This window comes from Bombus vosnesenskii, unplaced genomic scaffold, assembly GCF_011952255.1.
Source record: "Bombus vosnesenskii isolate JDL3184/JDL3185 unplaced genomic scaffold, Bvos_JDL3184-5_v1.1 scf7180000013339, whole genome shotgun sequence".
In the NCBI taxonomy this organism is placed as follows: domain Eukaryota; kingdom Metazoa; phylum Arthropoda; class Insecta; order Hymenoptera; family Apidae; genus Bombus; species Bombus vosnesenskii.
The window spans coordinates 1,588,041-1,615,833 of record NW_022882976.1 but is presented as its reverse complement, the minus strand read 5'-3'; the positions used below and the strand labels follow the sequence as shown (position 1 = coordinate 1,615,833).

General features: G+C 39.9%; 1 protein-coding gene and 1 long non-coding RNA gene across 11 annotated transcripts in view; one reads left to right on the top strand and one right to left on the bottom strand.

Annotated features, from left to right (window-relative positions):
* Positions 1–27,793, top strand: part of LOC117236044 (serine-rich adhesin for platelets) — a 134,693-nt gene that overhangs the window by 48,653 nt on the left and 58,247 nt on the right. For all 8 annotated transcript variants that reach the window (XM_033498639.1, XM_033498631.1, XM_033498637.1 and 5 more), the window contains 3 exons: positions 659–905; positions 1,278–2,703; positions 2,920–4,123. In XM_033498639.1, the coding sequence (XP_033354530.1) occupies positions 659–905; positions 1,278–2,703; positions 2,920–4,123 (2,877 nt within the window). The remainder of the gene's footprint in view (positions 1–658; positions 906–1,277; positions 2,704–2,919; positions 4,124–27,793) is intronic.
* On the bottom strand, positions 25,556–27,174 carry LOC117236048. Of its 3 annotated transcripts, none has more exons than XR_004493772.1 (3): positions 26,594–27,166; positions 25,983–26,250; positions 25,556–25,812 (listed from the first exon to the last, which is right to left on the bottom strand). It is a non-coding gene; the product is annotated as an uncharacterized LOC117236048 (long non-coding RNA). The 3 variants fall into 3 exon arrangements; XR_004493773.1 differs by having other exon boundaries at positions 25,983–26,241; XR_004493771.1 differs by having other exon boundaries at positions 25,983–27,174.

The window sequence follows — 27,793 nt, the reverse complement described above, 5'->3', positions numbered from 1 at the left end:
GGAAGCGTTTTCGTGTCTCGTGAAACGCGACCAGTAGGATTATTCTCGTTGGGACGCGAAACTCCGACGAATCCGTTTTACCGCGGCTCGTATGTTACCAGCTTTCGCCATATACATTTCGCGACGTGGTGCTATCGGTATCGGTGGCGATAGGAAAGAATCCCGCCTTTGTAGACATTTCGAAGCAAGATGGATGCAACGGCCCCGTTTTCTTTCGTTCTTTCCCCTTGTGACATTTTTATTTGCTCTTCTTCTATCTCGCGATATCTATATCGCCAGCCGCGTAGTCTCGATGAATATTTATACGAGCAGATTGTATCCGGGTTCGAGGAAGGGAGCAAATGCACCGAAACCAGGTTGTAACGATGCAACAACCTCCTCAAATCGAGTTCTACCAATACAAACTTTAGATATATATATGTATGTATTATACGTATGTATTTGGGCCTATCTGTAAGGGTAGTTTCCTAGAGAGTCAACTTCAAATATTCATGAATAATAAATGTATCTCATTCGTTGTACGCTTCCTATCAATTTTTCGAATTGAATGCTCGAAGAATGCACGCTTCTTTCATATATACGTACAATCAGAAAAGACACGATCAGATAATATGTTTATTATCAGTATGAAAAGTTTGATTTAATATTTTATTTACAGAGGCCAAACCGTGTCGGTCCTGCATTTACGCAGCACATCCGATCCTTGGGAAGTTGGATCTCAAGGCTCATCATATAGCGTCGGTAGCAATAAAAGTCAAACTGGCAGTAAAGGAAAATCAAGTGGAAATGCACGGGGCTCGTATACGCGTGGTACTTCGATACCATCCTTGAAGCGCCACGACACAACGGCATCGGCGTCGTCGACTTCCAGCCTGAAGCAGCATCGACAGGACAGCCACGGACAGGCGAGTAAAACGTTTGAAAAATAAAAATCATTTAATCGTACCGTATTTCTTTCGGAATATCGCGCAATTCGTAACTCGATATAGTATCGCGAACTATCGCTCTCCAAACCGTAAAATTCTGTGCTCGAAACTTTTACAATCTTTCTCGTTCCTTTTATTTAAATTTCAAAATATTGTAGTTTTTGTTGTACGCGCTCGTTTCCTAACGATCGAGAACTTCGATCACAATAATTGTTATAACCCTTTGAAAGATAGACTTTAAAGAAAAGAGGGAGGAAAGAGTTTGATATTGTTAGAGAACGTTGAAAAAGTTTGGACGCGCTGTCAAAATGTCTGGAAGACATCTGTTTCTATCGATGAATTTACGGACAGGTGACGGGTTCTCGTCGACGAGAATCCTCGAATTCGTACCTGTCGGGTAACAGCGGCACCTCGGGCGAACTTTTCATCAGTGGAGATTGCAGCAGGGAATTGTCACCGGTGCGATGGTGCGACAGGGAGGTGGACGGTGTCTATTTAGGTCGATCGGGTTGGGTGCAAGTGCAACAAAGGTCTCTGGACGAGAATCGACGGATAAACTATGAGAGTAGCTTGGTAACGGCAACCACAGGTACTCTGCCGTTGCCGAGACGAGCCACGGTTAAATTGGCTGACTATCATTGCAACAGCGAACCAGGGAAATGTCCTGAAGAATTTCTACGATTAGATACCCAGAGACCGGACTATCTAGCTCTGCATGGTCAAGACTTTGAATCTGTAGCGAGCAGCACCTGCACATCTCCTCATAGCATCCCCGAATCTTATTCTCCGCCGTCGATTACGCCGATAATCTCACCTCCGCCTGCCTTTCAAGATGTGATCGGCAAAAAGACCTCCTCGAAGCATTCTTCCGGGCGTAACAATTATGGCAAGCCGCCGTTTCTACCACGATCCAATGCTATAGTGGACAGTGACATCATCAGTCCTCCGCCTTCGCCTCCGCATCAAGTGAATTGGAGTTCCTTGCCACCATCTTCCCGGAAATCGTCGAACACACCTTCCAGATCTAGAAGGCAAAACAGTAACAGTCAACAACAACAACAGCAACAACAATATCGAATGGCGCAAGCTAAATCATTGGAAGACCAGTCCTCTTCGAGAAGGTCGCAGTTCGTTCAACGTTACTTAGAGTCCTCGAGCTCATCTTCGTCGTCAGTAGGTTTCAGAAGTCTGGATAGTTGCGTGACGAGATCGACGATGCCCAGATTGGCCGAGAACACGGATTCTTCGGTGGAGGGATACGACGACGGCGACGACGAGGACGACAATCCTAGCTCCTCTTTGAATCTAAGCCTCGTTTCTTCTTCAATAATAGCGCTGAATTCATCCACAGAGTCTATCCGCGCTAATGGGGAAAGGATTTCACCGAATAGACAGAGCCGTCATCATAGAAGTCAACAGGGATTAAGAAGATCACCCGGATCCTCGGAATCCGGCAAGTTATCGTTCAATTCGCCTTCCTCCTCCTCGTCGTCGTCAAGCAGCGCGGAGAGACAAGGCAGATCTCCGACACCCAATCCTTTCAGGCGTAGCAACGCTTCTAGACAACATCAGAGTGCCAGAACGACGCAAGCGTCCCCAGATTCCCATCAGTCGCGGGTAAGAAGATCCAGAAGTCTTCAATTACCCGAGAAGAGGTCCCCCAGCACCGCCGCACCGAGTAGGGAGCATTCCAGAGAATCTAACGAGAGCCACAGAGTCGTCGTGAAAATTTCCACCGATCGAGGCAACGAAAGAAAACGTCATGCTCTCCAAAATAGTGCGTATATTCGTTGACTAGTTTCATTCGTTGCAGCAGTTTTTTTTTTTTTTTTTTATTACGAATTTCATATACGAGTTGAACATCGTATCTTTATCGCAATTTCATTGTTCGAATATCTTATAAGTATTCAAGAGCCCGAACCTTCTTTACACTTCTTTACTTTGTCTGTTTATTACTGTAGTATACTGTAGTATATTTGTGCATGTTTCCTAGGAAAAGCGCAGTCAACCGAGAACGCGTTAAACGAGGAACTTCTTCGCGAGACCGAGGCAGTAACCGAGTTCCTTTACGGTACGAGGAGTCGCGCAGTGGCTAGGAGTCTTCTCTCGTGTCGCTTCGAGCGCCGTGAAGACAGCCAAGAACAAAGACAAAGGAACAATCCCAACACTTACGACGTTTATTTTATCTCGTCTAAGCAACAGCCATCTTCGAAATCAAGCGGCATGTGTATGCAACAGCAGTCACAGCAGCCGCAGCAATCGCAACAGCAACAACAGCAACAACAGCAACAACAACAACAACAACAACAACAATCCAGACGGCCAAAGACGCTTCAGAGGGGTGCAACGACCCCGAATGCAAATCCCTCGTCTTCGAACCACGACTTCTGCATCAGTCCCGACACGAAACTACGCTGCAACAGCAGTACATGCGATTTCTGGCCACATTGCTCACAGAGAGATACTCTGTACTCCCCTAACCAGGCACCGGTATTTATGAAGCTATCCCAGAGCTATCCGGCTCATCAAAGACTCCCCACGGACACCGGGAACCACGCGAACAGAGGAAGCGCCAGCTCATCCCCAGCATCGTTAGAGCGAATGGACGATCGGGAGTTCCGTGATCGCGAAACTTCTCGAAAGAATCGAGCTAACCGGGAACAGAACAACAGCAACACATCGAAATATCAAGAAAGGCAACCCAAAAGCGTGTTGAAGCAGTCGAATCGATGGTCGCCTCTCGAAGGATCCAACGGGAACGGGTCGAGCGTAGAAAAGAGGGAATATCATCGATACTATCAGAAACCTGAATTCACTGGCAGCTTCGAAGGTTGTGAAAGTAAAGATAGAAAAGTGTCGCCGGTTCAAGGGAAGAGTATCATGAATAGATCGCCGAGTGGTCAAGTCGCGTCCTCGTCGACTACATCGTCGTCTTCTAGTAGCGACATTTGGGTCACCACATCCGATCGAACGGTGACGAAAAGTCCGAGGAACGCAAAAAGTTCCGGAGCGTCAACTCCAATGGAAGATGCGGTGATTGGTTCTTTGAAGACGCTAATAGAACCGCCGAAAGATGGAATGCTGTCCAGGCCTGGAAGTGCTCCAACGAGAGGGGAGGATTCTCTGTCAGGGGACGTCTCCTTGGATCCTCATCAGCGGTCTCTTTCCTTGCCAAAGTCTTTTCTGGCGCATAATGGGTAAGTTATTCAATGATGCTCCAAGTATGATTAAAGATTCCTACGTAGAAATGTAAGATATATTCTCGATACGATGAGAATCATGCATGTTGGAACGCGGGAAATAAACGAAAGTACCGGCTTAACTTCCAGTTTACTCTACCGCATTTCTCGGTCGTTTAGAAGTTCAACCGCTCTTTTAATTGGCTTTCGTTTAAATGCTATCTGGTACTGCATTACGTGTGCTTCGAATGAATCTCTCGGCAGTTGTACAAGCTTTAAGAATTATTTCATTCCGTTCATAATCTCGTTTCCTATACATCCCGCGGGTCGATCGATAAGCTATCTATTTTGTGACCGTGTTGGAAAACAAGATTTAATGAAAAGAATTGCACTTATCCCGCGTATACGTACAGAGTAAATATGTTCCTCTTTTTATCGAAGACTACGCAAGCATGTGCATATTTTTCGTAACTTTCACGATATGTGAGACAATCGTTGTAATTCTTTCAACGTTGATACACGCGCTATCAACGTTAGTTAATGCAATCAAATTTTCGAGAAGTTCGATTACTTCGTCCCTAGTTGTACTAGCTACCTCCAAGCGATAGTCCTCAGTGACCTAAAGTTATTATCAGTACAGTTACATACACATCACTTGCGGCAGATGCTCCTTCCCCGATAGATAGTCTATTCTCCAGGTAAATCCACGTGTATGTTTGTCAACTTCTTAGTGTCATTAATATCTTGATCAACCTGTTTGACCAAATTATACACGTTTGCCATAAGAGCGATAAATGAACAAAGTAAGATGATTCGATTATCTAGAACATTTATCATAAACTTCAACCACACATTTGTTCGTTTATCCAGGACACATATCTCCGAGCGAAATTAAAAATTACAATCGGGATCATAAAATGTTTAACTACATATAAGAATAGCCACACTGCAATATAACGATATTAGAATATCGATGCAACACAAGAATATTGATGCGCCGATGTATATCCGCATAACAATATAACGATATCGGTGGACTGACATAATTTAACGAGATCGGGGTCATATCCATAGCACGTAATTACATTTGTAATTTACAGCGGCAATAAACTTAATCCGTAACTTTTCCATTCGCCGCGAACGCGGTTCCTTTTCATGCAAAATTAAAAATGGCTACCAAGTTTATGGCGCGCCTATTCGTCGTTAAAAATATCGTAGCACTAAAACGTCGTTCAAACTGGCACGAGTGCCATTCAAACGATCGTATACCAATCTATGGGACGATTTATAGTTCGACAAAGGTGCGACATTTGTCGCGTGCTCTCGGCTAAATGCTTCTCCGCTTTATGGCACACAGAGAGAACTCGAGAGAAGCCCTCAAGCAACGACCGTACAAATGCGCCAAGTGTAATGCGACGTAACCGCACGTTCGTTCAACTGGGCCCGATCTCGCTTAAGATCGCCCACGCATTAGCCCACGCAGAGTCCGCGAGTGCATCCGAACCAACGCACAAAGAAACATTATAGCACTAGTCGTGCGTGATTCTGGTTTATACCGAACGCGGCCAGAAACGCGGGACCAAATGTTAACAAATACGTTAATTCGCTCTAAACGAGGCCCTAGTTTATTTGTAAAAACAAAAACGATGTTTTACGAGATGTTACAAAACTTCTCCCGAGCTACGCTCGATTTCTTAAAGCGTATTTGAACAGTTAATCGAATTCGGTTGTGCGTAAGAAAATTGATCAGACAGGGGAAATCAATACGGCGAGAAAAACGAAATACACATAGAGGGAAAAACCAGTGAAATAAATGAACGTGTATGGAGAACGAAAAGTCGGTCAACTTGTTACGTAGAAAAATTTATCTGGAAATTAGTGAATAGAATACAGTCGGGTAACGCGGAGGAACGCGGATTGAAGCGAATTTCCGAACAATGTATTCTCTGAATGCGGTTCGCGTGTTTTTCGAATTTAAAATGGGACATTGCAGGGCAAGTTTCTTCGCAGTTCCTGGCCAAACAGTTAATCCGATGAGAGGGAGCTACCGCAAAGTTTCGTTCCTTGTACATTCCCGTACTCTCTGTATATTCTTTTAAGTCGTACAAGTTTCCAGAGCGATTCGCCCTCTTGTGTATTCACGTATCTCGCGTTGGATGTCACGAACAAATGCATAGGCAAACTTGTAAAGGATCGTACCGCGATATTCTGAGGAAAGGTACTGTGATATGAAAAAGAAGGCGGAGGATAATTCCGAGAGTTATGGATGCTATTCGAGATCGATCCTATTTAAAATACATATAAATATCGATATGTTCGGATTCCTTTCGATACGTATTTTCAAATCCTTCAGCGAATTTCAAGGCGCTTGTGAAAAAATATGACAAATGTAATTTTCCGATAGGTATACGTATTTTCTTTTTCACCTTTACATTATTGGGATTTTATATAACGATATTTTTTTATATTCATTTCGTACGATCGCCACTCTCTTTTGTATCTCCAGTTTCCACGATCCTGTGAATAGACTATTCTTTTTTCTTTATTAAACCATTCGCGTGTTTTCGAAACAGAGTTCGCTCCTTTGTTCTTTTTTTCGAGTTCGTTTTCGAAAGATGACACCTATTCGTAATAAAAGAAAAAAAAACACAAAAAAGAGTTAAGTAACTATGTTTGTGAGTATCGATGGACGAACCGCGTATTAATTAACTTCGTATTATTTAATTTCCTATTTCCAGTACATCTGTCGCGACCGTGAAAGGCTTGAGTTATTAATCTTTGGAAATGCCATTCCGTAAATACCAGACGAGGCTATTCCAACAAGAAAAGGTCACAGACGATTCGACTCCGATATGGATGAAACTTTATAGACTTGAAGAATAGCCAATGATACTAGATACGTATATTTTTTTAGCTACGCCAACTCGGGTTTAAAGGACGAAATCATCCTCCAAAGTTCAACCTTCTAAGACCTGGAAACGGTTACAGATAGAAGAAGATTGTATTAACGAAAATTCATCAAGATTTGGATTAACGTTAAGATTAATTCAAAATCTTGCTCTTTGAATACTTTTTGTGTAGATTTCCGGTTCTTGTACGAATTCCCATTGGCAACTTACGTGCGAGTGAAATATGAATTTTCATTCTGTTCTTTTTTCGCTTGGTTATTGATAGAATACAATAAACGTGTCATCGAACATTTGACAGATATCGCTATTACAGAGCTTGACTTCAGATTTGATACGCAACATTATAGCGACTATGTATGTATGCCCATGTAAATGATATTAATCTTCAAAGGATCGGAATTTACGCGACAGGTGGCAATTTGGTTCTCAAATCTATCGGAAATTCATAGAAACTAACGAGGCTCTTGAATTTCGAACGAGTACAGGAATTACTATTCATTTGACAAATTCTCGATCGAGTCGACAAAGTAATTAATCGTTTTAGCCACGACGCGGTAATCGATCGTTCCTCTATCAATCGCTAAAATATTTTCGTTTCGCAATTTTAGTGATTCTTGATGAACTCTTGCACATTTCAAATGGAAGCACAGGTTTTAGTATAACTTCGTTACTAGAAATCGGAAGATTGTGTATCCCGTGTAATTATTATGTAGTATAATAATTATCTGAGACATAACTCGGCGATGCAACTGCATATTAAGTAGCCTAACTCAACGTACAGGTGTTCAATTTTAATTTATTATTGCAAACATTTTGAGCGGACGAAAATTTGACTAGGTGGAAGCGATAAGATTATACGATGATTATTTCTCTAAAAAAGTTATTAACCTAGTTACGTCAAGAAAGACGTTAATTTAAAAGATACTTTAATTGCAATATCGTAAAGTAAAACCTTTTCGATTGGTAGAACCGCTGCGTAACCAATTTCGCAGCGTCTGTTATGCAAACTTTAATTTTCTCCAAACATGATGAAGCTAAGTGCTACTACTAAAAGAGGCGAAATTCTTTTGAAATAAATGCGACACGATTTTCCTTGAAAATTGGTCGTATTGTCGAGCATGTAATCGGTTACGTGGTGGACGACCGACGAACCGGTTTCATTGGAGAATGAGGGACTTGCTGACAAGTGTCAAGTTTAAATGGACGCGCATCGATTGCACCATGCGAATGTACTTTCTCTTGGTGGTGATTTCTTCGCCGTAAGCGCTACCTGGAGGTTCTGTTACGATCGACCTGCGCCGGCTACTTTATTCTGAAACTAACAGATGGCCTCGCATTCCGTTCTCTCACCTGTCCGGAGTGCTACCTGTGTTTCCTCGCCGACGGGCCTCGTAAATTCATCGCGACGCGTGTCATACCGCTCCGACTTTCCATCGTTCCGACGACATATGATTTTCAATAAATTGAAAAGCTGCTCGGTATCGATTCAAGCACAAATTACTCTCGTCGAAAAGCAAGGGAACGAATAACAGATTGCTTCTACCTTCGATTCGTTCAGTGTTTCCAATTTTAGATATATTATACTCGTATGAAATTGGTACGTAGTTATTTGGTATGTAATAATAGATATTTTCATCCATCAGAAAATAAAAATCGTTTTCGCTGAAGTAAAGTCGATTACTGAATGTAGATGTTGTACGATTTCATCGAACTCTTTGTATATCGTGCTTACAGATAAAGAATAGAGTATCAGGTAATAAAAAGCTGTGATACGAAAGTAAAGATCGAGTCGAAACGACGTGTCGCGGGAACGTAACCAGCATTTGGGACTAGTTAGTTTCTTGTCTGTGGTAAATTGGATGGAACAAACCCTTCAGATTCACTCGTGATAGCACGCATTAATTACAATCTCTGTAATTGAACTTGAAATAAGAGAGATTTTCAATAGAAAAGCTTAAACAGTTAAATTACCGTATTTCAAATGAAATTGCAAACAATCATTCATTATGTATGATGATTCTTTTATACTCTTTGTTATTTAAATAATAAATGATAATTCGTGTGTGTATCACGCGATAGCGCACGATCGATTTCAGAGGCTTTACGTTAGCTATTGCAAATTACTCTTCAACCTCCATTGGCCAGGAATTTGATTAAGTTCTCTGGTTATTCGTCTGACAGCTTGAAAAGGTTCGCTGTTCCCACTGTGCCTTGAATTACCGATAATTTAATAAAATGTTATGGAACGTCGTTATCGGAATCGTGAACTGTTCGAGAAATATGCAAGCTTATTAATGGTCCCTCGCTCAAAGTTCGATATATCGTTCCGTGCAATTAAGCCATACGTTTTCGAATAATTAAACAAACAAACTCTATCCATCAACGTAATTGTTAAAGCTACAGGGAAAAATTTATTCTAGAAGATGGAGCCGTTATTGAACAATTCTGTGGTCCGTAATTTTCACGCGTCGGCAATTACACGTTGATTTCAATTATCCGATTTAATTGAACACATTTAATACCGCAAATCGGATCAACAAATGTGATTGTATTTCATTATAACGAAAATGAGATGCATAACATATATTTTTCACTGGTCTTTCATGTGACACGCAGTAGAATAAACGATTGCATGAACGTGTCAGTAGATAGACTTCGTCAGACACGGAAAGAATCGTTAGGCCAATAATATAATCAGTCCGTATCCCGCTCGTAAGTTCGTAAGAATTGCTTACGTAACAGAGTTTTATCTTTGCGTGGAACGTTGCACCTGCAACTTACACCCGTTCAGCTCGAATGATACGAAGGAGGCGATGAAATTACACGCTTTTGCTGCCGACAATGCAGAAGATCGACTAACGTTACGAGAGACGATGGTCGGCTGAATTTGCGTTTCGGTCCTGTTTCGAGAACGTTCGAATCCGTGTTTTTCGTGTCATTTTAACGAAGGAAAGATCGTTATGTCCATGTTGGAAAACCTTGGAAAAAATCGAACTGGACTAATCAAGTGAGGTGTAAAATGACTTCCAAAACGGCTCGCTGACCTGCGATCTTTCCGTTGGTAATTATTATGTGAATGGATGTAATTTATGTTAGCAATTTCAATCACCGAGAAATTAAAAATTTTGCCTTCTACATCATATAGCGTCCGTAATTAGTTAATGCGATTCGTATTCAATATAATTCGCGAAATTTGGAGGTAAACTAGTTTGTGAATCAATGTGGAAAGGCTTCGTATCTATTTTCATTACCTTAGTGTATTTTATAATCAAATGATCAAATAAAGAAAGGGAACCATTCTTGAATTAAAGAGAAAAATAACAGAGTAAAATAGTAATAATAAATAATTCGAGATTTGCCACAGCCAGCATCCTCTTTATAGAGGATCGTGGAATCAATTGAACTCAAGATTACTGGAAAACATCAGACTTTTCTGTGACCATACGTATTCTATATTCTTACAAAGCCAACGTGGAATATTTCGCGATTTGTCTTTTTCTCAAACGGCATGTATGCATGTATAAAGTTATCATTGACGCCAAGAACTACAGGTTATTGGAACAGAACTTTTCTGGTTGGTATCGAGCAAAGAGGAGAATTTTATTGCAGAGAAATGATCATATTATTCGATGTACAAAGAAACACAATGCTTTCGTTTGTTACCGCTTTGAAACGTTAGCACGATTTTGCTTTCTGAATAACTGGCATTTGAATTCAAAGTTAATCAATTATTTCTTTGAGAGCGGTTGACTTTCGATCTCGTGCACTCTCACACAGTGTTTATTGTGCGTGAAAATATTTGTCCTCGTCCAATTTTTCGTTCTGAATTCGTTATTAGGTTGCCTATCTGAAGCATACAATAGCGAGTATTGGTTGGTAATTGCTTTGCTCCGCAATTGATTTTAAACAAAGAGCATGAGAAATTAGAACGGTCGATTAAAATTCACCAGCAAGAAATAAATATTTTAAAAGCGAATTGTGCGTTATAAAATAAACGTCGGTTCTCTTGCGGAACGCATGATCTTTCTTATTGAATTAAGCGCTACAACTGGAGAAAGAAATAGAGTTACAATTGGATGTAATTAGTGACCCTGCACCGGAGATCTTCACCTCAGGAACGACAGGCCACGGTTGACTAACTTTTAACTCAGACGTTGCTCCGTTCTGTTTCGTTAATTATTCATTTCTGCGCCGGCGTTATCCGCGTGAAACTTTGCAGGACCAACAAAACTTAGGACACCTATTCCATGTGTTGCTTCCATAAATTTGCATTTCTAGCTGCTAAAATACCGCCGCCTGTATCGTCAAAAACGATACCTGCAAAATATCGTTCAACATATATTTTTTCTTATCATTTCATCGATTAACAATATTTAATCGCAATGTAATTCGATCGCAATATAATTTGCTTAGAATAACAACAAAATTCGACGCTTGATCTTCATGAAATTTAAATAATATTATTCAGGATCAATGCCTAAAATCAAATATAAAATACTGCAAAATATTTTACTTTCTGCCAAGGTAAAGATTTTTGGCTCGTGCAAAATTTATCCTTTTCCAAAGTTCCAGGCTGGCTCTCAGACGGTATTATGGAGACGCGAGTAATTTTCATTCTTGAGCAAAGTTGACAGAATGAAATTTACATGTGTATCTTGGTCCGGCACCAAGAGGCGTTGTTACGTACAAGTGCATTGCGATAAGAACGCGTATAAAGCTATTTGCATGGCTATATTGACGCTCTCGTCTTGGCGACGCTTTTTATTTTGCATCGACCGTACCCATTTTTCATGGCGTTATGAGGCTTTAAAGTTTCGAGGTCTGCGGATAAAACGTTGATGGTTGGTGCATATGTCACATTCTTGGTTTCGTGTTTAGTATTGTACTAAAAAAATGTATAAATCCATGATACGTCATACGGAATGCAACAAGGACAAAGACATAAACATATATTTAAAATTAATTCTTCGTAAAAATAAGTTGTAAAATACCAAACTTTAAACGTTCAAAATTCATCCACGTATCTTTCACTTTTTATACAGCTAGGTATCTATATAAAATATATTACTCGGGCGTTTATACTTCAGAAAGAGCGATTAATTGTGCTTAATCCCGACGTTGTCTCTATGGGTCCCATAAATACGTCATATAGTACTCCTACGTTAGTGTATCATATAATGAGCTGGATTAATAACGGGAATTCCTGGGGATGTCGGTACGAACTCGTAAAATATGCGCGGTTGTAATTACGCATCTCGTTGAATCCGTTACGGCAAGAAAATAATTCACTTCCAAGCCTCTGGAATTGTTCAATGGCCGTTTTAACGTTGCTCCTCGTATTACTCATATGTAATATTGCTCTATTGACTTCTTGCGCGCGTAAAGGAAAGAAATAAAAGTATGTGTGGCAATGGTTTTTTAATTTAAACACAGCAGAACAGCTTCAATGGCAAAGCGAATCGAAGTTCAATGGAAAAGAAAATATTATGTCAGTTGAGAGGTTATCATAAAAATATGATCATTGAGATTATTGAAAGAGTACTGAAGACGTTTGAGGATTGTTTGAAGTTATTGAAGTTATTCGATTGAAAGTCATTCAATCGAATAATGCTTTATTCTGAAGTTATAAAATGCTTAATAATCCAATAAATGCTTTTACAGCCGCGCATAAAATTTTTTAGTAGCGCTAAAATATTGTCCATACCTCGCAGAATCCATGGTCACACGGAGATAGGGAACAAAGAAACACTAACATCGATTTCCTCGATAATTTGCTTATATATCTCCGTGATTCGTTATCGTATTCAGCACTTAATCTCCAAAGATGGCATCGTTAAACGTAAATTATATTTACACTAGGAGGATCTTTAAAAAGCGCAATCACTGTAACATTACGGTTGGTTATTTTCATAAACTAGTTCCACGTGGCGATGTCATTCGATATACCAGCTTGATCAATATCAAAGTCAAAGCGTTGTCGCATAGCATTTGTCCCAAAGCATTATCTGTGTAGTGACTTCTGAGATGGTGCCAGTGTCACTTTGTACATGTTCGTTTGGTCCGTTTGCACCGATGCATGTACTCCGCGATGGATGCTGGTCTGATTGTGAACATAAATTACGAGGTACTAGGCGAATAGAACACACTCGGCCGTGATATTCGGATCACTCGCGTGTAACATGGCGTCGAAGACGAGAAAGGGCTGGATTCTCTCCTCTTGCTCTCTCTTTCTCTCTCGCTCTCCCTCTCTCTCTCCTTCCCGCCCTCTCTCCTTCTATCTCGTCGCTTTTTCTCTCTCCTACTTGCTCTCATCTTCTCCGCGGAAATTTCACAGAGTTTCTGTATAATGTTGAGCGGCGTAACGTTTGACAAGTTTCAAACAGATGCGCCTGAGCGCGTAAAATTTATACGCCGGGCCCATAAAATAAATTACACGCACGATAATTAGAATTCTACGGAGATGGAATTGGATTTTGAAGCGGCTCGAACGCGGACGGTCTCGAGTAATTAAACTTCACCGACGGGCACGGCTGGATTTATTTAACACTTATTTTAACGCGCATATCGCGTTATATAAGAAACTACGACGGAGAAGGGTAAAAAATGGAACGGGCAAAGCACAGTTGCAGTTAAAGGTAAACGAGTCCCGTTTGTCGTAACCGAATCCTTTTGGTGCTTCATAAATCAACGAGCCTGGAAAAATAGATGGAACCGGAACGTTTTGCGAATCAGTTCGAGTGGAGTCGGACACAAAAGGGATTGGTGAATACGGTTTAGGGTATTCATCGATTCACTCGAACGCCTTCATCGTTCGTGGATGAGTTTGGGGAAGTTTAAGGATCTCTTTTGGGAGTCGATCACGAGGAAACGTATATTGGCCATTGAAAAATAGCGGAGCATTTCGATTGATCTTTTCTGAGGGGAACGCTGACTTGACCAGCGAAAATGTTGAGACGAGAATTATTATACTAAGCTATTTACTGCCATCGTTCACAACCTTTGAAGCATAACAGAATATAATTTTTTCATAATTAACGGCAGAGGTAACAGGAAAAACGCTTATATCTCGGTATGGACGAAAAATCGAGCAAGCAATTGATTAAAGCGTAAATAATGAGTTGCTCAAAAGCACGGTATATCGAGCCGACGTAAATGTCGTTAACATGATATATATGGCTCGAAACAGGGATCAGTTTGAAACGGTCTTGAATGCAAATTGCAAGTCGTGATGCATTCGGTAGCGCCTACACACGCATACCTGGTGCAGACGTTTGATATTAACGACCGAATGTAATGATCGTTACGCGCCTTTGTTCTACCAGCTTGAACGCTAAGACCTGGCTTTAGCTGTATTACGATACACAGAAAGTATGCGCTGATCTAATCTCCGCTTCTACAAGACACGGTGTTTTAACGCGAGGTTTCTTGATTGAAACCTTCGTGATTAATCACCGATCGATAATTCGATGATCGAGTTCAATAAATTGCATCGATTTCACGACGAATTCTTTACAAATCTTTCTTCTCCAGACATTAGACCAATGATATATATGTGCAGAAGATTGCAAAATTGATCGCGCGTCTCTGTATTTGATCGATTTTATTCTATCTAAAAGATAGGTTAGACAAAACAGCGCGTTGCGAAGCAGACCTCAAACGAGGAATTGAACAATTCGAACATAGTATGTGATAAGGAACGACTATGTAATATGTAATAGTAAGCATTACGAATCGTGATTCATAAGCCTGATTGAATCTATCGAATACGGGCGTGATTAATTGGCAGGGCCGCGATAAAAATTACTCAAATCATTACTAATCGAACGCAAGCATGTAATTGTTATCGATACTTCTGCGATTTCTTCATCGAAATCGTTAAGATCTCGAGCCTGCAATTAGCTGGTTTTTTAGATACTGCTATTAATAATCGAGAACTTATCCAAAACAGAATATCTATATACCTAAATAAATTGTAAATTATAGAGATTATATTCGTATCTGATTATAGAATATATAGATATGTCTATTTTTAACATTGAAGTACAATTAGGAATATCCGTGTACTTTTTTCCCAATTTAGTAAAATATCGAGTTTGTCAAGCGACAAACTTTAATCAATCTACTTCCAATTAATATTAGTTTTGTATAACTATCCTCATATAACTGGATATTTAAAGTTTCTCGTTTGAAAAGAAGATCGTTCGTTCGTGTTTCACAACTCTGTCATCGTTATCATCGATATCAAAGTAATACCACAAGCTGCTCCGAGTTGGAAAGTTCCTCGCGATATGATCTGAATGGCGGAATTAAGACGCTACGAAACGAGATCCTCAAAAACTAGCTCAATTCGCGAACGATAAAGAAAGTTCAACATAGCCCAGAAGAAAATAAACAAGAGGAAAATGAAGAAAAAAAACAAGCGATTCCTGAGAACCGTCGGTCTCGTAAAAACTGGGAAGATAAAATGAAGTCGCCAGGAAGGCAGATAAAAATGGCATTGTGTGCTTCTAGAATCCTTTTTTTTTTTTTACCGGTGGGAAATGATGGAAAAAAGTCAGGCTAAAACAACAGGATATCTCTTTGGGTTTTCGAGATTCTGACTCTATTATTCACATATCTCGTGCGTCTTCGTGAATGACTATGATTAAAGTGATAGTAGAAAGTACGAGGACACGAATGTAGTACAGCAGCGAATTTCGAATATAGGAATTGTTATTTGTCAAAATATCGGATTTATAAGTTTGCGAATACGATACTAACAATGGCTGTTCCGAGCTCTGTATCACTCGGGAACACGTGAGACTTGATACAGAGGATTTCGGGCACGTAAAATGCAAAGGATTCGACCCCAAACGCGCAAAAGTCGATATCGAGAACAGTGGATGTGGAAAAAAAAGAACGCAACCGACCCGAAACTTGTGAGATTTAATACGCTTTTCTTTCAAACGAGCGAGGTTATATCCATATACTCTGAACACGTTTGAGTTGACAATATATTTCAAAAGCGAGGGATAGTTTGAAAAATCTAAAAATTTGGAATTTCGGTATATAAAAAAAATATCGTGATACCACGAGTTTCAGAGAATTTAGTTGTGAACTTTTTTTCAAGATTCGATCTTCCCAAGAATGCCAGAATCGCCAACATTCAAAAATTCCTGAAATTTTTACATCTCTGTGACTCTCCACAGTTAGCGAGATTTCGAGATCCTTCCAGGTGTCAGGGTTGTGAAGATACCAGGATCTCCGTGGCGTCCAGGGAATTAACATATAGCTGAAGTTTCCATAACACCAAGATCGATACAAGCGTCACGTTCCTCTGACGCCAGAACTGCCATAGCCCTAGAATTCCCATAACGTCAGGATCGTCCATGTTTCAGAATCTCTATAACACCAAGGTTACCAAGACCTCAAAATCGACGCTTGGGTTCAAAGTCAAGGTTCCTCAATCTCGACGATCGCTGAATTCTTAAAGATTTTGAGGTTGTAAAAGTAATCAAGAACCTAACCCAAACCGAAAGGTCCTATGATCCTTTAAGCTTTTACTAATCTCTATGTTCTCGAGGATCCCAGAAGCCCGTGGGTGCCGAATGTTCCAGTAATTTCAAAACTCCTAAATTCCAGTAGATTTAATGATTCCACAACATCGTAGATTCGGCATTCTCCACACGTATGCATCAAAGTTTGTTTATAGGGATTATCCGTTGCTTAAACTACTCGAGAGCTTTTATTGTTTCAGAGTCTTAAACTCTCCAGGACTTTCTACAATCCCTGATTTCTCGAACCTATGAGTCGATTATATCGAATCCTACGAGCCCGAGGTTACTTTTGCCTGCTTCCTACATATCCAGAGTTATTGGTATCGAACTTTTGTACGTAGGAGTCGTCGTGAATCGTCGTGTATGTCATCTCACGTGTCGGAACTCCACGCCATCGAGTCTCGTGACTCAAATATCGTAGATATTTAATTCCAGCGTGTCGGGAAAACGTCTGACTTATATTTTATAAATCCGTACTCTCGCGAATCAACTGGTCTTATCAACTTTTAACTCTGTTGCGACTCGCGAATTTTTACGTTCTATTCTCGTTTCACTCTTCTTTCAGAGCAAAGACGTTTGTTTCAAACAAATATTTCACGCGTGTAACGTTTTAACGCAAACTTTAACATGCAATTAATTCACTCATAACGACGCAACAGTGTGATATAAAAACAATTCTTTTATATTTTCGACAAACTTTAGAAATTTTGCGTTGACAGAAGATCCAATATGGTTGGAAATGATAAGGAAATATACATTATGACGTTGAGTTTAGGTAATTTCACGACGGTGTCGGTAGTCTGGTTCCGATCTTACTCAGAGGGAGGTGACGCTATGTTGGCGTCATCGACATTTAACGTGTGAAAAAAAAAAAAAAAAGAAATTTCAGTCACACTGAACGAACACGCGACTTACGTTCTACAATTAACGTGTTAATAGAATTCATTTTCACGACTGTTTTCGCTTTCACGTTTCAAAAGCGTAAAATCGTTTAATTAACGAAAAATATAACAATTAAAAATATAACATTAATTAATATTTGTACGCTATAAAAAGTTTAAGGAAGTATTTAAGTATTTGTAAGGAATTTTATTTTCGCCGAGGGATCGAATATAAAGTCGTACCTACAAAACACATATATTGTATTTTATCGAGATGGTCACGCGCAGCAGTTCGAATATGCATGGTGTTTCTATGCAGGGAACAAGTGGCCGCCGGTACATTGGGTTAGAGAACCGGCTCGAACCAAGTGGTTGCTACGGCGCATCGCAACGCGCCGGTGTATTGGCGCGGCGCTGCGATCGAGATGCCAGTACACCGCGCGCTGTCGTCTCGTCTACATGTTGTGTTCTGTTACGTTCGCTTATCGCTCATATCAACGTGTTCCTCTTCGCTTTTCTGCGCATCCCTTCGCGCGCATTTTGTTTACCAGCCACCCTAGAAATCAGAAATCCTTGATGCGGTATGTTACGGTTTCTATTTAATCTTTTTTCTTTTTCTTCTTTCGTAAACGTCCACCAGCGCACGAATCGAGTCGTACCGGTTCACGGTGGAAGCGATAAAAGCTCTTTTTAAACATAAATCAACAACGGTGATCGAATCTTGGCGACGCAATGTTGCGTTCTTACCGGTGAGTAACATGAATTTACTTTTTCGTCTCGTTTGATCAGAACGTTATTGAAGTATTGTTTGGCCAGGAAGTTTCCATGATTGTAAATGTACATAGTACATAGTTACCGGTACGTGTGGCGTATTGATTTATCACCTCACCAGGTCGCGTGTGTTTTGGAGCAGCTTTTTATTATTTTATCGCATTGCTTTTTTGGTCGTAAGAGTGCATCATCTGATGCCCCGTTTCGTAGCGCGTTATTACATAATTAATGAACCAATCGATATCTACTAGGTCGTTTGTATAAACGTGCCAGAATATCATATCAAATTTATACTTTTGGATCTTTAACAACCGTATATCATTCGTTGAATTTTATCATCCTTAATTTCATTCCGATTGTACAATGCGAAATTTTGCTTTTCGCTTGATTCGTTTGTTTGCTTTGCCAATTTATTGAATTCGCTAACGAAGGAAATTCAAGGGAACAAACACGAACGCGACTGATTTTCGCGAAAAAGGAGGATTGGTTTCGCGCACACATAGGATGATACTCTGAGGATCGACCGTCCTTGAACGGTCAAAAATATGTTTGCAGGTCCATCGGTAGCGGAGTAGGTCGTCTCGCGTGGACCTGCACTCGTGAGATTCTCGCTGCAAACCTGTTCACCTTCGTTCTCGCCCTCGGATCGAACACATCCGTGGCTCGTCTTTCGCATCTTCCGCTTAGCTGAACCCTGAGAATTCGTCGAACGTTAGTCAGATCATAAAGAAAGACAGAAAGAATCAACGAAAGAACACTACTACTTACATACCCTTCGTGTCTGATTCTTCATCTGCAATTCTTTCGTGAGCAGAATCAATTTTTCTCTAATTGTTGTAACTTTCAAGAAATTCCTGAAAATTCATCGTGTCTGTTGATATGAATCATTATGCAATCAAGTTGCCACGTCATTATTTGATAACTAAAAAGCTTAATTATCGGGAAAATTTCAAATTAGAGTTTCTAGTCAGCGATTTCGAATTAGTGTTCTGTTAATTAAGAGTGAAACTCGTTCCGCACGGAATTCCAAGGTTCGAGAATATCGACCAGAGATGTACCGTGGTCTGTCGATCGTCCTGAGAATCATTTGAAATTCCGTTGAATTAACCGGAAGCTTAACAATTTTCGATCGGAAGCGGACGCTGTCTGTCTACGATCGATCTGCGGTTCGGTCGCTCTTCTTTGGTTTAACGTCGACTTCGATTTTCCACGCTGACTGTTCCATCATATCGCGAATATTAGAAATCTGGTTCGAGAAATCCCATCAACTTCGCAGAAAATAGTTGAGAACCGATGAAAACAATCAGGAAACACTGGACGCTTTCCTGTGTATCAAAACAGTCACAAGAGCGTGAGCCGTGAACCTCGAAGAAGCGTTAAAAATGTAAAATCTGTCGCGACGTGGAAGCGTAGGTATCCTCGATAAAATCGCTAAGAATTTCTGCGAAATCTATAGGATCGAATGATCGAATATCTTTTCTTTTTAGTTGCAAAACATACAAGGATCTTGGTGGAAAAGTGATACGAGTTCATTCTTTTCTAAAAATATTAAAAGAGTAAGTACAATGAATGATTTGTCTAGAGGATTTTAGAATACCTATATTAACATGTTTTAATGTGAAAGAACATATAGATTTCTCTCTTAAAGTTTAACTTAATCTGTTGCATTTGCATTTAAAGTTAAAAGTATTATATCTCTTGTACTATTTTTCCACTAAACCTCTAATTTGTAAATGTTTCTAATTAATATTTCATTTATTTACAAATTAACGCGTAAGTAAATAATAGCGCAAAATTCTGAAGTTCGAACTCATATCTTACGATTAGTGAAATGTTAAGAATTCACCTGACATGTTTTATTGAACGAAGACGTACAGCTTGCGATAGACGTTCAGTTGAGCCATGCAGGTTGTACCTTGAATGTCGACCGTACGTGAAACCGGTCACGTAGAGAAATTCCAGAAACTTGGTAAAACTTTTGGTACATAGATGGTACGTTGTACTCCGGATTCGATCACCGAACTTTGTCGTAATCATTTCCTTTTCGGATACGTTCACCAATTTTGTTTCTTTTCTTCTCTCTGTTTCCTATACAGATGCGAAGCGAATGTGAAAACATCTCGACGCTGGCTGAAATTCGCGATAACAACGAATAGCTGTGATTCCGTGAAGCGTGATAAAAATGTAGAGTTCGTAACACGAGTTTCCCGTGATTGATAACGGCCCCGATCAATAATACGCCGAGCCAGATAAAAAAGAAAAAAACAAACCCAGTTCCATGAACGTGTCTGAGTATGTAGTTTCGCGAATATGTGTAACGACTTCGATAGATCGATGAACGTCAAAATGTGAGCACGAGGTTATTGTCAAACTCGGACGCAGCAGGAAACGATATTTTTTCCGGAAACGTATGTTGCTCGTTAATTATCGAAATAATGCGATGCGGCCAAAGTGTGCACGTGTGAATCATATTTGACGAGGTAAATTATCGTCAACGCCGAGTGAAATGAGTGAAAAAGGTGTGGTGTCGTCGCTGAAGAATCGTGAAAGGGTGAGCGGAAGTATCTTCTGGAGGCACAGCTGGCACTGTTCTGCTTATTTATCGAGGGAATTGTCCTTTAGCAAGCTGAACAGCCCTGTTCGTAGCTGGGACAACATGGCTCGGGCCAAGACCAACAAGTAAGAACTTAAGAACCTTTTGTACATACTTTTTTTCCTTATCGAGTGAGGAATGCATATTTCAATGGTTGACATGACTAAGAAATATACAGAAGAAGATAATAATTTTATCTATAAAATAAAATGTGTAGGTTCACTAGCATGTTCTACCGCATTCTTTTTTGAGTCATCAAACTTCGTAAAGTCGTAGGTATGTAATATGTACCGAAAGAGATATTTCTTGTTTGAGAATGGTTCGAGTAGCTAAATCATAGTATACCGTACGTCTATTTACAGAAATCAAAGATGATTGTATGAATTTCTGAATATAAAGTCATTCGTTCGTTAGTGATGTCAAACATATTCGGCATTCCAGTAACAGTACTCGAATTTATGTACACATTTTTCTGTAATGCGTGTTTTATTTGCATTTTTTTAATTACACGCTTGTAATGTTAAATGTTTCGAAAATACGCATATCGCGCTTTGTATCGCAGTGAATGTTTCTTTCTTTTTACCAACATCATTATTTCATACGTACGTATGAATTAACGAGCGAAACCTTTAAAGAAAAGCATTAACTTTTTATACGTTCGTCCATAAAGTTTTATTTCGATTTTAACATACCTACACACATTGCGCACGTGAAACGTGCAAACAAAAAGTTAAATACATATCGGATGTCCGAGTTGTAAGGTTATTGCGCTATCGAAAAAGGGTGCATACAAAGTTAGTACTTACCTTGCGTGTACATTATTAAATTTCTGCATTCGTCCTCCTATCGTAACGCGATATTTTACGTTTCACGAAGATCGCGAGCAGAGCTCGCGCCTTGTGTTATAAATTTCGCGAAACCTCGCCGCGTTTTCGTTGCTGTTCGTCACGCAAGGTAATTATACCCGGCGCGCGTTACATTTTTGCCAAGGGAAAAGAACAGGACCGAGAACCGTTCGGTGCTCGTGATTCCTGGCTAGTATTCCCGTCACGATCGATAAACGTTTGCTACCGTGGCGAAATACGAAATTCTTTCCAGTTCAAACCTTGGAAACTTACAGTCGGACACGTTGGCTAAATTAATCGAGTTGTTTCACGATTTGAAGCAGCAAAGAAGTTATGCTAACGAGCAAGAATACGAACTCTAAGTTATCAGGTTAATGCGCAATTAAATGTCTCTTCGAATTAAATTTTAATCACGCTTAGTTTCTTCATGGCATCGTGTATTTAACAAAGATCGTTTCTGTACCATTTAATGCGCTCTTTCAATGCATACATAACTTCATTATTCTGGATTTGTAACTATTATCTTCCTTGAATAAAAAAATCCCGCGAACGGTGCTGTTGCAGCTTCTACATTTAATAAATTTATGTCTCCAGCAGCCTCAATGACACTTGTCCCAAATTTAATTTCACACAGGAGAGTCAGGCGAACATTTCGATTATTCATGGTGGACAATAACGGAGTTAATAAATCTCCTTAACGTTCAATATATGTTATTTATAGGAAATTTCTTCTTCTGTAATGCGCTTGATAATTGACGATAGAACAAAATCTAATTAATGGTTCGTGGAAGTTTACACTCCGGAGGAACAATATTTCATTTGCACGAATCTAATACGAGGCTATTTATTTAATGGTAACTCTATTAGTTAGCTTTCACGTAAATTTCGTTTGATTAATTGCCAATGGAAACTTCGTGATGAATTTTCCTTGCATGTAGAATGCAAATGTTGCGATGGCGAGCGTGTACACGCTACAGGAGCCGCTTATAAAATTTCATTCGAGTCATTTCCTTATTTTGTATACGATTAACCGAACACAGACACTTTGCCGCCGCTAAGCTGTTTATTCCAACAATTTACGTTGTGCCATGAATTTTATTAGTGAACTGGAAAGCCCGGGGTTTTGAAACTGCGATGAAAACGGTTTAGGATGCGATGGCTAATCTAAATAGAATTTCACAACGTTCGCGTTTATCGGTGAAAAAGTGGGGAAAAAATCTTACTTGGACGACGGTGAAACTTCACGATCGGTGAAATCCTGCCGATGAATGCTGAACGAAAGTGTTCGTTTTCCTTTTTAACGGCGTCAACGAAGTTATATACGCATGATAGTCTCGCGTAAAAACACGAGGTCATCGATCTTTCATATTGGAAAACAATTTTCGCCGTAGAACGGCTACAAGAGAGAGGGTGACTCGACACTAATTAACTTCCTGCGCGTCAGCACGACGGATCAAAAATGTCTACAAACTGACGGTATCGTCGTCGTCGCTCAGACGATTCTCCACTTTCCCTTTACAGTCACCTACCTCGTAATAGGGACAGAATATTATGGCTTTGATAAAAATTGAACGGAGCCGAGAATCTTTTCTTCCATCCGCTTAATTAACTTGGGACGACGAGACGTAGAATGAAATTGAACATTATTCTGTTTATTAATGATTAAATTTAAGAACGGTGAAAATGAAATCAAATTATCAAATGCCTTTTTCATTCAAGACAACGAAATGAAAACGTAAGATGAATTTAAATATTATTCTGTTTATTAATCATTAAATTTAATAACGGCAATGATGACTTCAAATTATCATTGTCTTTTTAATTTCAAACTAATTGGTTAAGAAAATCAGAAAGAAGAAATATGTTTGATCTCCTTCCATTTTTATAGAATTAATATAGACTTATACGAGTCTATCTTTATCGACGTCTTCTGATTTAAACGTATCGAGAAGAAACGATCGACATAGAACATACAAATTGAACAGTATCGCTGTATAAAATCATTGAATAATAGCTGAAAGGAAAAAGCAATTCGATTATTCATTGCCTTCCATGATCCAACGACTAAAGAGGCTTTGTGAAATGAATTATTTCGATCAATGAATTGTGCAGCCTATAACAGTTCTCCGCATAAAATAGGCTCGAAACAGATGCCGCGATAAAAGAATTCTCGCTCCATCTTTCCCTAAGTTCTTTGCTCGAATAATTCCTTGGCTCGACAGAGGACAGAGAAGAAAATGAAAGAAACCGGAGGTGAAATGAAAACAACTTAGCGCATAGGTAATTCGTGGTTAAAAGATAGGCGAGATACTTTATCAAAGTATTCATTTAAACAGGGGACAGTTTGCTGGTTATTTCGTAACATTTGAATAATATTAAACGCGTAGTCTGTCTGTTTTCCTCTCTCAAGTAGGATAGGTCGGAAACGGTTTCTTCTTATGTCTTAAATTTCCCCGAAGCCTCGTGCATAATTTCTCCGCGAGATAAAACGATGGCCAGGAAGAATACGGAAGAGAAGAGGAAGAGGAAGTCGAAACGGGAAGACGATTAATCGTCAAAGTCTAAGGGCGGTTCGGAATGAATTATTAATTCGACAGGAACGAAGATTAATCGCCTTCCGGTGCGGCGGAAACAAACTTTTCGTTTGCTTCGATCTGATTGGGTACTCGGTGAAAATCACGTGGGAGCAATTGAAGGAATGGGAATAAAATGGGATTCCTCTCTTTTCTTCCACTCTAAAGCAATCATCCAAGCAAAGTAACGAGTAAGTAAAAGTAATCCGGACCATTCAATGAAAATTCTTCACCACGTATATAATTTCAATATCATTTCTCGTAATGGTACATGTGGATTTTTTAAATAAACGTTCTAGGAACAACCAAGTCACAGATATATTTCCAGCTTTAATACTTAATTCCATTCCTGTTCTCGATATATTGTACGTATTCGCTTGATAATCTCGATAAGTATAAAACTAAGCCTAACCTGTCCGTTATGTAATACGATGAAACGATATCGCGCTACGTACACGAAAGAAATGGTTTGTCATGCGAAACGAAGAAACATCGGGAATCGCACATAGAATACATACTACGTAATTTATGCATAATGAGCCGGTAAAGAGGTCCAGATGGGATATTCAAGCACGCGATCATGAGAGATGGCTACAAACAGATGCAATAGGGACGAGGCCTACGGCAGAAGGCGGTTCGAGTTCTCCGAGTTTCCTCGAGGCTCCTCTTGTGAATAATTTCGCGATACGATACACAAAGCGAAAAGGGGTAAAAGAGAGAGATAGAATGGCCATGCTATATAGAGGGAGAAGAGAAGTGAGAGGAGTAAGAGGAAGAGGGAGGATGACAAAAATAGGAGAGGAAGGAAGAAGGATGGAGCGCAAGGGGGTTGGTTGGCTATCAGAATGTGATTTAGGTCGGGAATTCACGATGCAATATCAATGAAATACGAGCCCCCTGAGGCTGCCTCGTCTGCATCGTCCATTGTCTGGTTCAGCAGAAACTACTTCATGAAGAGCCGACTGGCGTGCCGTATTAAAGAAAAACTGGTCTTGGAAGAACCTACCTTGTACCGAAGGAGGATCTCGCTGCCTATGTACGCGACGTTTCCCGCCGTGAGCAACGATATAAACATCCCTAAAGAGATGTCGTGCGGACGTTAAAATTTTCATCGTTAATTATTTGTGTGGAAGACTGGAAGATAATTTTATGGTTAACTTCCGTAGTTTCGTTTGAAAAACGCGCACACCTCATCATCTGTCAGTTGCAGAAGGAAAGATAGAAAAGGAATTTAGTCGAAGCTCGCTCGTACAAATCGCTTTTTTTCTTCCTTGAGTGAGAAAAAAGTTTCAATCATTGACTCTGATGAAATATTTGCGGTGTCTCGCATATAAAAAAGAACTAATCGTTCATCAAAGTAATGTATTTTCTATTGCGTAGCTCGTTACAAGGGAAGAAGAACTCGCTTCTATTAGCTTAAAACGAATGATCTTCGAGTAAAGTTGCTTTACGATCCAATTTATGTGAGTTTTCATGGAACGATATTAAGATCGTGAGTCATCTTCATGTTCGGAGGGCTATTTTCAATTTTAAATCTTCCATAGTATAAATGGTAATGATGTTTCACGAGCGGCTTTAATTCACCTCGCGTTACGATTTCTGGAAATTGCTTTGGTTATTAACATAAATCAAAGACGTATTAAAACGATTGAAAGATGGAACGATTCGGTATTAAATTTCCGAAAGTATTTCACGCGATGTTCCTTAAACGTTGTAAAGAAATCGTCGTGTGGTCGATGAGCGAAAAGAAGCGACATATTTCTACGAACCTGCGGCAAATATCACACGTGTGTGCATCAACGTTTCACCTTCGTAGGAAACACGAAACTAGCGAGGTTAACCGCATCCTTTCCGCCGCGGCTGTCCATTCAGTGCGATCCTACGTCACGTATAAAATACGCGTGCCGATGCGTTGCTAGAGTGCGTTGCATTCACCTTGGCTTTCGAACGTAGGATCGTTGTCATCGCTGCTCGAGCTGACTCGTAATTCTGGAAAATCCTTCGTAAATCCTTTCCAGGTAGCTGCTCCTGAAAAGACTGCTCAAATTAACAGATAAAACAGTTTATGTCAGGGGTGAAGCTTCGTTGCGAACATACTGAGAAGAAAGACTTAAACGAAAGAGGATTCGCCATGACTAAAGCTATCTTTCAAGCACAGAAACTACAAGTACGGCTATACGCAAACGTTTTCTGGAAGGAGGATTGCATTTTTTAATTGAAAATAAATTTTACCAAAAATGAAAAGAAGTAAAAGTACGAAAGCAGAAGTCCAAGATCCAGATACAAAGAAGAACTGAATTTCTCTCGCTCAATTAGCCTACTACTTTAATTGAAACGCCACGAAGTTTTCCTTCTTCCCGAATTAACCTTACTTAATTACCCTATAAAACAGTGGTGTTTCCGATTAGATAAGGACTGACCGAACTTAAGTTCGAACAGAAACTACCAGAATGCAATTAATTCCGACAACTTTTATGACGGATTTCCAAGGTGGTGGAAAACGATACCTCATCTCGGGATATAATTCCTTTCCGTGCTGACAATGCAACGGTCTTGAATTCACGCGCCCCGCAGCAACCGCGAGCTGCGAAACAGACACATGCACACAAACACGTAACTGACCCAGTTCGCCTCGACCACGTCTCCAAATACGAAGGCCGAGGTGAGGATTCTTTGTTACCTAGGACACGGTAATAATTTCGTCTCGTCTTCACGCCACGTCTATTATGCACGCTTTCCTCTGCTTACATTCGTCTCAAGAATATTTTCCCGTGCTCGTTCGCATGCGAGTGAAACAATGTCAAGCCTCTAGACGTTTGCGCAACTTTAAAATTACTCGCCGATGTATTTTTGTCCCCTTTTGGTCCGGCGACGAGCACGTCGCTCGAGCGTGGCGTCCAACCTCGTCAAAAGACGTGTGTCTCTGTGTACACGACTCACTGATTTTTTTGCTTCTCGTCGCATTTAAGTAGTATGTAAGTCTGCGCAAAAGTTTCTTTCACGTACCAAATCCGTGGGGTCTTCGACGAAACTCGTTAAAAATCTGACTATTAATTGAAACGGTAATTGTCCAGAAAAGGGGCCGCCAATTTCGATGGCCTTGAAATATGTTACCAAGAACTCTATTTTGAATAACTTTTTCCCAAATATGTTTTTGCCGCTCGCCTTTACCTTGCAAGTTATGCACGAATGTGTGCTAAGTAGAATATATCGTGTTTCTAATGTTTGGGATAGATTTGACTTAATTCGAATTAGATTTAGGTAAGGTTTAGATCAGCTTTAGCTCATTTTAGGATACACTTTCAATCTGATTTTATCACGACCTTATCCTAATCTAGACTAAACCCGGTGTCTTAAACTTGTAACTAGTTAATCAATTAATTTAATAATTAATTGATCAAGAAATCCATATGTTATGATATAAGACCGCTGCATACGCCGAAATGTAGTGTGATCTCGATCTACAGTTAACTGAAATTTTTTGCCAATATCTCACAAACTAAATTCGAGCGGCGATAACGTGTATAGAAAAATGTTACTCAAAATAGATTATACAAAATTACCATTAAAAATGCTTCTC